The sequence below is a fragment of the Hemicordylus capensis genome, chromosome 5, assembly GCF_027244095.1.
Source record: "Hemicordylus capensis ecotype Gifberg chromosome 5, rHemCap1.1.pri, whole genome shotgun sequence".
In the NCBI taxonomy this organism is placed as follows: Eukaryota; Metazoa; Chordata; class Lepidosauria; order Squamata; family Cordylidae; genus Hemicordylus; species Hemicordylus capensis.
Window position 1 is genome coordinate 38,366,692 of NC_069661.1, and position 13,206 is coordinate 38,379,897.

The 13,206-nt window shown below is 46.9% G+C and overlaps 1 protein-coding gene across 2 annotated transcripts in view; it reads right to left on the reverse strand.

The window, feature by feature from the left end:
• Window positions 1-244: 244 nt before the first annotated feature.
• PITX2 (paired like homeodomain 2) overlaps window positions 245-13,206 on the reverse strand; it is a 38,301-nt gene continuing 25,339 nt past the window's right edge. The window contains exons 1-3 of one of the 2 annotated variants that reach the window (XM_053251550.1): window positions 8,359-8,825; window positions 5,593-5,798; window positions 245-1,660 (exon numbers count right to left, since the gene is read on the reverse strand). In XM_053251550.1, coding sequence (XP_053107525.1) covers window positions 1,097-1,660; window positions 5,593-5,798; window positions 8,359-8,611 — 1,023 coding nt within the window. In that variant the 5' untranslated portion in view covers window positions 8,612-8,825 and the 3' untranslated portion in view covers window positions 245-1,096. Of the gene's footprint in view, window positions 1,661-5,592; window positions 5,799-8,358; window positions 8,826-13,206 lie in introns of those variants that run through there. The other variant, XM_053251552.1, reaches the window with a different exon arrangement.

A 13,206-nucleotide genomic window follows, 5' to 3' on the forward strand; every position in this document is an offset into this window, starting at 1 on the left:
TGTCTTATTTTGTTTGTTTATATTGTTGAGCCCGAGAGCCAATGGCATACTTAGAATGCAGGATGGGGTGGAGGACTTGTATTTTCTAGGTGCAAAAAACATTCGTTGCCGTTGAAGACAGGGGTGGGTGGGGGAGATGTTTCCCAAAGAAAGGAGGCTGGGGGAGGGGGCATCTTTCAGTCAACCGACATGTAGGAATGTCTTCTCCCTCTGCTCTTAAAAAAAAAAAAATCCAGACACAACGGTATGCTGTATATTTTACTCCAGAAAAAAAAACACATTTTTTCCAATGTTGGCTGAAAAGGAAAACAATAATATTATACGAAATGTTATACACAGGGTATGTTTTACATTGCAGTTTCAGAGTCACCATTGCAGCCACCAGAGGTACTATTCTAAAAACCGATATTCACACAATGGATTTTTTAATAATAATAATAATAATAACAATAATAATAATAATATGTTAGAAACATACAGTGTCGGATTTAGTATATACATTCCCTTGCTCGCAAGCGGAAAAAAAACCCCTAATCTCTTGTGTAACATGCTTTATTTTAAAGCCTAACTTTTAAAAACACTGTGGCGATATTACTAACAACTGTTTTTATAAAATTAATTTGACATTTCGATATATATATACATCCTTTCCCGTAATTTTTTTCTTTTAATGTTAACAATGCTAAACATAAAAAATAACGAGCTTATAGGAACATTAAAATGTCATATCATATGCTGTCAAATGTTTGTCCGTATTTCTATATATATTTATAATATATGTCCTTGTGGGAAATATGTTGGAAATACTTTCTTCTTCTTTTTAGCGAAAGGGTAGGCGGAACAGGGGCAGATCCTTGGAAAACAAAGGAACTCGGTAATTTCAGTGGTTTCCCTCGTCCCCCCTCCCCCCCCAGTCCCTTTCTTGTTTGCATTTTGCTTAATTCCGTTGCTTTTTCTCTCAATAGTGCCCTTTTGCTTTCGATTCGAACGTTCAAGTCCTTTGATCGAGGCCGCGCCGCCTCCCTTGTTCATTCAGAATTCTTCGGCGGGGTTTCTCTTCTGAATGGAGCCAAGCGAAGGGAAGGCAGGCGCTTCCTCACACAGGCCTGTCCACGGCGTACTGGCAGGCGCTCAGGTTGGAGGCCGGGTTCTGAACGCTGGCGTAGCCGAAGCTGGAGTGCTGTTTGGCTTTGAGTCTCAGGCTGGCCAGGCTAGAGTTACACGTGTCCCTGTAAACGTAAGGAGGGGTCGGAGGGGCGTAGGGGCAGGCGGGCGTGGGCACGGCCGAGTTGAGGGAGGGGTTGCTCAGGTTGTTCAAGTTGTTGAGGCTGTTGAGGCTGGAGCCCGGCACGCCGCTGACCGCCGAGGGCACCATGCTGGAAGACATGCTCATGGAGGAGATGGAGTTGGGCGGCGAGAACATGCTCTGCGACGACAGCGGGTTGACGTTCATGGAGTTGAAGAAGGGGAAGCTCTTGGTGGAGAGCGAGGCCGAGGTCAGCCCCTTGGCCGCCCAGTTGTTGTACGAGTAGCCCGGGTACATGTCGTCGTAGGGCTGCATCAGGCCGTTGAACTGGGGCCCGAAGCCGTTCTTGCAGAGCTCCGCCTGCTGGTTCCGCTCGCGCTTCCGCCACTTGGCCCGGCGGTTCTTGAACCAAACCTTCACACAGAAAGGGGGCGGGTGGGGGAGAGAAACAAACAGCGGGGAGAAGAAGAAGGAGAATCCGGTCACTGCGGGAGCCAACAGACGTCAAGCGCCGCCCTCGCCTTCCCTAGAGCTCCGGACAAGCTCGCTTAGTGACGGAGGAGCTGCGATCCCCACGCTAGAGCTATTTAGTCGCGAGGAAGTGCCGTTGAACTCGCTGGGGTGGACTTCCCAGTAACATGGATAGGCCCCGGCTGTGAGGTTGGTAGTCTAGGGGCCTTTTGCTTGAGAGTAAGCGCCACTGAATTCGCTTTCAAGTAAGTGTGCATAGGTTCAGGGGTGGAGACCGAGGGGAACCTTGCCGAGCAACTTCTCAATTAAATTGGGCGGGGACAGGAAGGAGAGGTGTGTTTTTTTTGGAGGGGGAAGAAAAATATTTGAGGGAGAGTTAAGTAAAACGAGAGGGAGGACAGGATTCCTCAAATGGGTAGGTTTCAGCTGCACACAGCCAGAATCCTAAGCACATATCCAAGCGAGTAGGTCCAGTTAAGCTCAGTGGGACTTATGCCCGAGGAAACGTGCATAGGATCTGGGTGCCCGTGTTTACTTGGGCTTCACTGAAGTCAGAGGAACTTTTTTCCAAGTGAATCTGTTTAGACAGGAGTATCACAATGAATGCGCACAAGCCGGTCTGTGGCATGTTAGGGACATTTGCTTGTGAATAATACGCCCTGTTGAACAGAGTGCAACTTAATTCCATGTAAAAACATGCACAGGATTGCTCAGCAAAGGAGTATGGAAAATGGTTACCCGTTCTTATTAATACATTTACAACTTATCAACATACCTGCTAAGTTCGAATTCACACTCTGAGAATAAGTACATTTACTTAGAAATAAACCCTACTGATTCCCCTTACCCTGAAATCTAAGAAATCGGTTTCTCCATTGCGTGCCAGTCCCATTCTCCTTAAAAGGACTAAAACGACTTACCTCCGACTCGTTCGGCTTAAGTGGCTTGTGGATTGGTTTTTCTTTTTAAAAAATCTACTTATATATGCCAAAATTACTCTTGTATTCCAATTGCTCAGATACTTCATTAACAAGCTTTGACACCGCGCCAAGAAAACGTCCTATATATTTACCGCTCCCTTCTGTGCCATCCTTTCATTTTGTTCTCACTTCATCATTTCGCAGAGGCCGTGAACAAAAGGGACGGGCTCTTTTTATTTCTTCTCCCCTCCCTCTAACAAGCACTGGGCTGTCCTCTTTCCATTCCATGAAACACGAAAGAAAGCCCCGTTTTAGCAACCTTAGCTTTACCCCCTTTTTTGAATAACTACTGAATAGTTATTGATACGATCCACATCTAGGAACAGAATGCATAACCGGGATTTTTAAATCCCCGTTTTTTAAAAAAATGATCTCCAGAGACGAAAGCATTTTTTAAAAGGGGAGTGGGGAGGAGGACCCTAATAAATCTTTACCTCAACAGCTTGTTAAAGAGGCTAATTTCTCTTATGTGCTAATCATCAGTAAAGCCAAAACACGTCCTTAGGTGCTTTGGGCAAAAAAGTTTGCCTTTTAACAATGTGTCCAGGAGAAGAGCCCCTGCAGACAATGGCGAAGGCGTGTGTCCCTCTCCAATCCACATCCCACAGCCTGATTTGCCAGCCGGCTGAACCCATTTTATGTGGATTCGAACCTCAGAAAGGACCGCTTTTGTTTACACAGACCTTGTTTTGCCTTACAAATCTCTCTCTTGACTGGACCGTTCCTCGACCAGGCTGAAGACCCCTACCCCAATCCCGACCCCCGGCCAGATCATATTTGGCTAAATGGCTGTGCTTATCAGTTCCCCCAAAATATTCGCTGCTGAGTCAGCCAGGGTTTACATGGCCTCTGCAGATTTCCAGCAAGGGGCAAATAACTCTGTAAATCAGAGGCTGCCTCCAATATCAGTATCCTCCCAGTTTTAAACTTTTCAAAATAAGGTATTTTATGCCACAGGTCTGTACATTTAAGGAGAATTTTCTGTGACTTTAAAAAAAACAACCCTGGGTTTTTGTTTTTGTAAAATCTGGGAGTATGTTTTGGAACCTAAATCTGCACCCGCCTGGGCAATTAGACTAAAATACATGCTTAAAAAACAACACTGAATCCAGTTCCAGTATGGATTCACAGCCTCATCCACCATTCAGTTAAGTCAAAGTAGCGATTGGATTTTTACACAATCAGCACTGCAATCCTGCGTGCATTTACTTGGGAGAAAGCCCCATTTAACTCAATAAATTCTAAGCAAACATCCATTACAACTGAGTTGTACACCTTAGTGCCCCCTCAGTCTCATCTACACTTAGCTAGTGGCAAACCCAGCTGGTTTCAGTAAAACTTACTCCCGGGTAAGAAGAACATTCTTTTTTACCTTTCTGACAGTTCCATTGTTTTGAGGACCCCAATGCCCCCTGTTTAGAGTAGTAGCCTAAATCGTCTGAAATCCAGACTTTGTTATTTAAATTGGCTGTGGAATAGGCAGCTAGCCTGAACTGAGTAAACAACCAACACAGCAAAATTCCTTTCCATCCCTTTAGAATTTTTTTAATTACTTATTGTGTATTTGCAAAGTAAAGCAGAGTCCAAATTCTACTACCCCTAAATTTTTAATTAAAATATTTGGGATTTGTTTATTTGCAGATTATTGTAGCAAAGTGACTCCTCAAAATAAAAACTACAGTACATTTGCATCTCACATTAATTTAATGCTATTACACCTTTACATTGCAATTTTTCTATTTTCTTTTTCTTTTCTTTTCTTTTTTCTTTTCTTTTCTTTTTTTTTTTTACAAAGAAGGGTTTTGATTTCCTATTATACAATGTATATTGCATGTCAGTCTCAGTCCTACATACATTTACTGTAGGGGCTACTAATATGAATTGAATTTAGTTCTAAGTAGGTGTGCTTAGGTATTGGGATTTAATTACTCTGTAATTTAATGCACACTCTCTTGGGAGTAAATCCCCTTATACTGAAGGGGTTTACACATGCACAGATTGCCCTGCATGACATTTGTTTTGGGATCCTTCCTCACTTTCTACCAACAAAAATAACCTCGTGGTTTAAATTCGAAAAGAGGAGGAGCGAAGCTATTCCCTTTCTTTCATAAAATAAAAACGGAAAAAACCCACGATCATCTTTTTTCACAGTTTCACTGATTTCAATGGTACTTTCTTCTGAATCGATCTGTAGGATTGCAGCCGAAGGCCTGGCACAGCCCTAATTAAACAGGATTCCTCTAGAGAATTGCAGCATAACCCCTCATCCTAAAGATTTTTGCCGCCCGATCCTAAACAGACCTAAGTCCCACGTCAATACAAGGCACCCCAAAGGCTGCACATTTACAGGGGAGTAAACAAATGGGACTGTCTTCCTGATGAAGGACTGCAGTTTCCCTGGACCGCGTCCGTTTTAATGGAACTGCCATAATGAGGAGGGCAACCCCAGCCTTATTTGCACGACGGCTTTGCCGCGATCCTGCTCCATTTTAGCGCTTTAATAGAGCCGTAAATCTAAGAGGAGAAGGGAGGGGGGAAGTTGGAGTTGTGAAACCTGAGAGAGAAAGAGAGAAGCAAGAATGCAGGGAAGGGCACGTTGTAGGTGCCCAGGACAGAGTCAGAGGCCTAGTGCGTGGCGCATCTGTTGCTGAGCGCACGTCCGAGCCTGCCCCACACCGCTTTCTTGGCTAAGGCTCCCCATCGCATCCCGTTCAGAACACGCTGCACGGCCAGGGCCATTCATCATATTCTGAGGAGATGCTGGCAATCCGTCTCCTCCTGCTCGGAGGCGAAACCGAAAGCAGCCGCCGCCGCCGCCAGCCAGGTTAGATCCACCGCCTGGCCCACTGCCTGCCGCCAGCTTCCACGGCCCGCCCAGCACATCTCGGCGCTTACCCTGACTCGGGCCTCGGTGAGGTTGGTCCAAACGGCGATCTCCTCCCGCGTCGACATGTCCGGATAGCGGTTCCGTTGGAAAGTGGCCTCCAGCTCCTGCAGCTGCTGGCTGGTGAAGTGAGTCCGCTGCCGCCGCTGCCGTTTCTTCTTGGACGGATCCTCGGGAGCCGCGTCCTCATTCTTGCTGGGCTGGCTCTTGTCTTTCTCTGCAAGGGAAGGGAGGCGTTGAATCGACAGCTGGCTGGCCGCGCCGGCGGGGGTGGGGGGAGCGGAGGGGGCGGGGAGGGCGAAGGCAAAGGGGGATCGGCCCCATCGGCTTGCCCGCCGCTGTTTCGCCGGTTAGCCAGCCGTGGGCAGCCAGAGCCATTCGCTTCGCACTGAGCCGGCTACGCTGCGAGAGGAAGCGAGGAGCGAGCTCGCTTGGAACGCAGCCGTCGGTCGGTGCCATTGAAATCGACAGGATTCGCTCCCAAATCAACGCGTTTGAGAGCAGGAATATCCAAAGCCTGCGGTCTTAAACATGCCTGGAGACAAGCACTCCAGAAGCGAACCTAACTCAAGGCCTTTAGTATCCGTATGGAAACCGGAGGGAATCCCCTTGACTGCGGTGCTTAGGGCTGACAGCAAAAGCGCCCCCGAGCCAATGACGCTGGCTTCCTAGAGAAGATTGAGATATAAATCAACTGCAGTCCAAGCGCTTCCTTTTAACAATGTGTGCTGGAGAGAGTCAACAGTATAGACGGCGAATACCACGGATCCTAAACTCCCTTCCTATACAGGTCTGCGCGGAAAGGGTTTCCAAAAGTCTAGAGTTAAGAAATCGAATAAATAAATAAATAATAAGATCACAACCATAGAAGGTTATTTTCAACCCGGTCCCCGCAACGCACTTAAGATCTCAGCCTTTGATAGCACATGTGAATGCGGGTGAAACCACCGAATAAATTGATTCAGGATCTGCCCCTTCTCAGCGCTTTTACTGTGAGCGCAATTAAAATGTATGTCTACCGTTGTGTGTGTGTGTGTGTGTGTGTGTGTGTGTGTGTGTGTGTGTGTAACTGCAGACTTCTGCAGCTGGAATAATCTACACACACTTCCTCTGAATCCTGATAAATGTATGTACATGCACACCCTTAAATCCACAAACAGAATACCAACAGAAGCATTTATTAAGACTGCAACAAGAGTGGTTATTATACTACATCATTCTTACATATCTAGACATGCCCTCCTTTGTGTGAGGAGTTGTGGCTCAGTGGTAGAGCACATGCTTTGTATGTAGAAGGTCCCAGGTCAATCCCTGGCATCGCCAGGTAGGGCTGGGAAAGAATGGTACCTGAGAAACATTGCCAGTCAGTGTGGACAATACAGAGCTAGAAGGACCAATGGTCTGACTCGGGATAAAGCAGCCTCCTATGCTCATCTTGGTATACACCCCAAAATTACACGTAGTCTTCTGTATTACTACATCGGTAGCTAATCTCCACTTACTGCTAGAATTCCACTAAAGCTAACCTGTGTGCAAGTGGCAAAGTACGTTTGAATGGAGTTTGGCTATAGATGTTCAGAAGCAAGCGTTTATATCGTGGTGTTTAAATGGCACACAACATATCCTCATGCGTGATCGATCATGTCGATAGAGGCCTGCTCAATTTTTGTAGGGCAGAGTGCAAACATTAAACATATATACTGGAAAACAACAACTGTTTCAATTCGAGATATTTACTTCCAGGGGGGAATTAGGAGAAGGAAGTGTCCTTCCGACCCACACCCTAGTTAGACCGAAATTCTCGGATTTAATCGATATGTTTAATCGGTAGCAAGCCACAGACTGTTCAGTGGGACTTAGCTGGGTTAGGTATCTACAGGTTTGTCAATGAACAGCCCATTCCTGTGCATGCTTGCTCAGAAGTAAGCCACATTGTATTCAACGGGACTTAACCGGTAGGTGTGCACAGCAATGAACATCAGTACATCACCGATCCTATACTTTCTTATTTAGAACTAAGATAGTATTGTAGCTGCACAGCAAAATCATATATTTACTCAGAAGTAAGTCCCTTTGCGTTCAAGGGGGACTGCTCCCCAGTAAATGTGCATTGGATTGTGGGGGAAACTAATGGGGAGAAAGCTATTTGAATCTAGTTTTATCAGAGTAGCCCGAAGAGCCCTGTATATATTTATGCCAGATAATCCTAAAGAGAATCGGTACTGTACGACGGCTGGGTAAGTTGATAAATGCATATTTAAATAAAGTCTGAAGTTAGGAGGTTAATTGCTCCGACTTTTACCAAGCTGTTGCGGGCAAATCGTTGTAGCAGTGTCACTCTCGGTGCCTGCCTACCGCTGAGATCTCCGCTCTCCTCTGCCTTTGCTTGCAGGCTGCAGTCTCTGCCCGGCAAATGCGCGGATTGTCCCTGGAGACAGCAAGAGAGCGCTTCCCCAACACACACTCTCTCTCTCTCTCTCTCTCTCTCTCTCTCTCTCTCTCTCTCTCTCTCTCTCTCACACACACACACACACACACACGGCGAAGTCCCGTTGACTACACAGCGGTATTGAATGCAGTGCGATATCAAAAGAGGAGTGGTTCTGTCTCTAACAACTGAGGAGTGGGGAGGAGAATTGTCTTGCCCTCTCTAACAGAATCTGGACCCTGATCCATCCCCTTCCCCGTTCTTGCCCCTGGACGAAAAAGGGGGGGGGGGAGGGGTGGTAAGGCGGGCCAAGAGAGAAACGATGCAGCGCGCCGCGCCAAGCCCTTACCTGCCGCCTCGGGACTGGAGGTGTCCGAGATGGTGTGCACCTCCAGCCGGTGTTTGGCAGAATCCAAGGCCGATCGCGGTTGCCCGGGCGTTAGGGCAGAAGCCATAACCAGGGCCGGGTGGTGGTGGTGGTGCTGATGGTGGTGGCAGGAGGAGGAGGAGGAGGCGGAGGAGGAGGAGGAGGGAGAGGTGGAGCACAGTTTATTCCCGGCTCCCAAGCGCTCCAGGCTCAGCGACTCTTTCAGGCAGTTCATCGGGCACCGAGAGCCCAGCTCGGGGGCCAGCCCGGTCCGCCTGGGGCCGCCCTGTGCACCTCTAGCAGAGGAGAACTCTGGGGAGTGGGGTCTAGGCGCAGGAGGTAGCCGCCGTCCGCCCTAGAGGAGGCGCCTGGAGCAGCCCCGGGTCAGCTTCACCTTGTCAGCTGCACTTCGCGCAGGGCGGCCAGTCCGGCTCAAGGCTCAGCAAGGCAGCCTCGCCCGCCCCCGCCCGCCCCCCGCAAAGTCCCCCGATGGGGTCCCCCGCATGTGCCTTTGTGGCCGAAAAGGAGAAGCCCGGAGGAAGAAGGCAGGGACCCTCCGCAGGATAGTTCCAAGGCGAGCCGCGCCGACCATGAAGAATCACCAAGCTCCCAGGGCCAGGGTGACAGGCGCAGGCAGGCGAGATTAGATCCAAGGCGGCAGCAAGAGCAAGATCCCAGCCAGAAGCCCCTCTCAGTCGATCCCCGTGCAGTGCCCAACTCTGCGCCCGGGCCAGCGACAGACCCGCTCAGCTCAGCAGCTTCCCTGTTTGCCTAACATCTTAAGCCCAGAGGCGGCCTTCCCGTGGCAGTGATATCACCCGGTCCCCTTCTCTCCCCTCCCTCCTGCCTCCCCCGCGTTCTAGACTCGCCACTGAGGCCAAGAGTGACGCGGCTGGTGGCCAATCAGGAGGCGCGACGCCCCAGAGAAAGCTATAATAAGACCAACCTATCAGAATGCAAGGGCAGGGCTAAATTAAAAAGTCATTTTGCCAGTCAGGTCTTCTTATCTTAAAAGCCTAAGTCGCAAGCCAGCAAAAGGAAAATTTGTGAAGGAGAATGAGGACGGGGAGAGCAATCCATGAAGGCATCTTATTCTTATAATTATTCTTATTAAGCGTTTCAGCTTGCAAAATCTCTACCTTTCTTATTTCACTTAATGTAGGACCTATCTAGATTTGTCCTCAAAAGGGATCCTTTCCCCATAACTAGGAAATCTGTATCCCAGTCGAGACGACTTTTCCCCCCTACTCTAGAAGCCTGCAGGCATTTCAGTGGCGAGCCAAGGGAGTCTATTTGCCCAGAGACTCTGGGTATTGGGAAAGAAGAGTCTCAAGGTGGTCAAGACATGAATGTTCTCTGGACATGAATTTCTGGCGCATTTTTTTAACAGTTGCTTCCAATATTGTGAAAATTAATTCATCACAATCTTACACAAAACTGAATGAACGAAAAACACCTCTAAGAACTACAAAATAAAGAGAACGTTAATAGAATGATACAATTCAACCATGGGACACTCTTTGTATGATAGAGGTAGTTGTTCAGAGGATCTGCAGACAGCACAATTTACCCAGCATTGAGGCTTACTCCCAAGTAAGTGTAGATAAGACTTCAGCCATTTATTTATTTTGGCGGATGGGCTATGCTTGGGAAGAAGCCCCGTCGAATTCAGTGGAACTTGTGTTTCTGAGAAAACACGCATAGGATTCCATTATATACCTGTTCTATTCCTCTCGGAACCTCATCTGATCCCCCCTCCCTCCCCCACCCCTCTGTCTATACATTAGCTTTACTCAGTCCAGCTTGGCTCCTCCCTCACAGCTAAGCTCTGCTCCCAAGACAGGGCAGACCACGATACACCACAGTCCAATGCAGAGTCCTAAAGAAAGAGCTTCACTTCTCCTTTATCAACCAGTCCTGATTATAGCAGCAGTCTTTTTTGCTGGATCATCACCCGGGGGGCTCAAACTCCCAGGTCCAATCTACTTAGGAGGTGTTCTAGCCCGCTCGGCTACCACCCCTTACTGGTCCCCTGTCTCTGCCGCCACCTTTCTCAGAAGAGAAATCGTACTTTAACTACACCGAGCGAAAACAAAACCAACCCGAAGCCTTAAAAGGAGATTACATTTTGAAGGGGGAGGCAGACTCCCCTTGTGTTAAGACCGCAAGAGTTTAAAAGGATCTAGATCGAGAATGAAATAGTAGTTTAAGATTTATGTCAGATTCACCTACACAGAGACAATCGTTTGCAATGGTTCTTTCAGAAACATTGAATTTCTACTAGTCCAGAATAAGGGAGCTATATTGACAGAAACAGACACATACACACATATCAAAATGTGAATTCACTGCCTTTTTTAAAAGGAAAGGAAAAAACAAACAAACGAGATCCTCTAATCCATCTATCTTCTTCATATTTGTACAGTTTGCAGTTCAGACTTAGCATCCCAGTTCCGAACATATTAATTTGCAGGTCTCTGAAAATCCCTATGCACGGAAAGCAAGTCCCAGTGAACTATGAACGCCTTACTTCTGATTAGGCGTGCACAGGATCAGGCGGCCAGTGCCATACATTTTCATTTTTTATTGCAATAAAGCAATCAAAAATGTGTCATGATATTTCCCATAATATTATTAATCCTCCCCAAACGCTAATTGCCAGAATAATTACAATCCAATTCACACCATCATGTTGTGTTAAATAAAATCAGGATAAAATCTAAGGGCGGGGGGAGGGAACCAAGTGATGAAGTTGCTATATTTTATTTGAATCTTGGCTAAGCTGCAAAGGCAGTGATTTTAAGGTTACATCCCATCCACTCCCAGGTAAGTGTGGATAGGACTGCAGGCTTAACTGGGACCTAACGTCATTTTGGCCATTTTGGTCAATCAGTGGGACTTACTTTTAAATAAATGCCTTTGGAATTTATACTATGCTAAGCAATCTCCAACAAGGAAAACGTCAGTTCCTTTTGCTCTGGAATTATATTTCCTGTATTCATGACGTTAGCATTTTGACAAGACTTAACTCTCTTTATAGTGGTGTCACCAGAAAAAAAAATGGAAAGGGGGGGGGATAGAAGGGGCAAAGTGCATTTAAGGGTGGGCAACTGTGTCCCACATACTAGATTTCTGAAACAGAAATAGGTAGGAGGGAAGCCACTGAGGGGCGAGGCGGTCGCTTGCCGCCTGTCCCCCTCTGGAGTCGCCCTTGTTTATAAGCACCTCTCCCCATTTATATTCAAGATGAATTGAATGGACCTGCACGCGCTTGTGTGCGCGCGCACAAACACACAAGTTACTCGGTGAATACATTTCAGTACAAGCAATACTCTTGATTAATGCTTAATTTCTGGCAGCGTTGTTTGTTACATTTCTTTGGTTTTCATTTTTATACCAGGCGTTAGATCATAATCTTTAGCGAGAAAAGAGAAGCTTTGTGAGACTTTTTCCAACAAGCGTTGGCCCGTGTCGGAGAGATCGTTTGCCTGGCTAAGATGTCCATTTAGAGACTCGAGGGTGACGATGAACTCCCTCCCACCTCCCTAAATAATGATATTCTAATTCTTTAGAAACTGGGGTAAGTTTCTCTCCGGTTTAAATCGAATTGAGAGAAGCAGGTCGGATAGAATGCTTCGAATACCGTGGATCGGGCAATGTCTTACACCTTCGCCCACCCCCACCAGAAAGAAAGAACGAAATGAAGACAGGAAGAAAGGAAGGAAGAAAGGAAGATTTGGTCCTAGACAATGTAAGTGCCATACACAGGAGACCATAGTTTTGAATTCCCACATGTGTGAAGCCGGAATAGCGACCTTTTCTGACTCCATATTCACCACTATCAAACTGCTTTACATCCGTTGAGAACAGGGGTTCTTAACCTTTTAGCAGCTACATAGGGACCCCCCCCCTCGGCATCAGGTATATGGACTCCACCCCATTCATATGACTTATAAAAGTGTATTTTATAAGGCTCCCGTAAGATAAGCAGAGTAATTATTTCCAATAACGTTATTTTTTGGCTCACCAGGAAGCACATTAAGTCCTGCAACGGTTTTCACCGACGAACTGGACCCACCCCATGGACCCCGGGGGGCCAGGGATCCAGGTTGAGAGAACTCCTGGTGTAGAAGTACCTCTTTGCCATCCCTGGATCACCCCGAGTTCCTCAGAAGCGTCCTTCAAACATAACTCACCCTTGCTAAATAGTTTTGGGATTGCGCCAAGAATCTAAACTCCGGGGTTTTTCCTCCTGCGTTCAATGATCGTATTTGGATAAATCATAGAGCATATCGGAAACGACTCCTCTAATCAAACTCGGCCCCCACCGCCCCACGGGGCCCTCTTTTGCTAGCTACTGGTCCCTCGAAATCTCTGCTTATTCGTCACCTCTCGCAATCTCACTTCTCGCTAAACTCCACGTGTTATTTTAGCAGTCTGTTGGTAAAGAAGGTCAAATTAATTTACATTCTGCTCATTATCCGGTGTTTAAATGACGTCGTTTATCCCTGAGATTTGGCAAAGACTCTCTTTTCTCCTCCACTCCTCCTCCTCAGACCCCACAGCGTTTGGATAGAGACAATGCTCTTACATTTGTAGTGGATTTTAATCTGATAAGACTCTAATTTGCTTAAGGCTTTTAAATAGGGGTTTTTAAACGATTCTAGCCGTTTTCTTATTGAATTTCCTCTAATTCCCCCAAGATCATAAAGTATATGTGTAAAGTAAATAGATTCTCCCTCCGCATTGGCTGCAGATGACCTATAAGTAAGTCAATAAGAATCTAGCGCTTTTTCCACAATTTGTTTACGAATCCTAGGACGGTTTCTG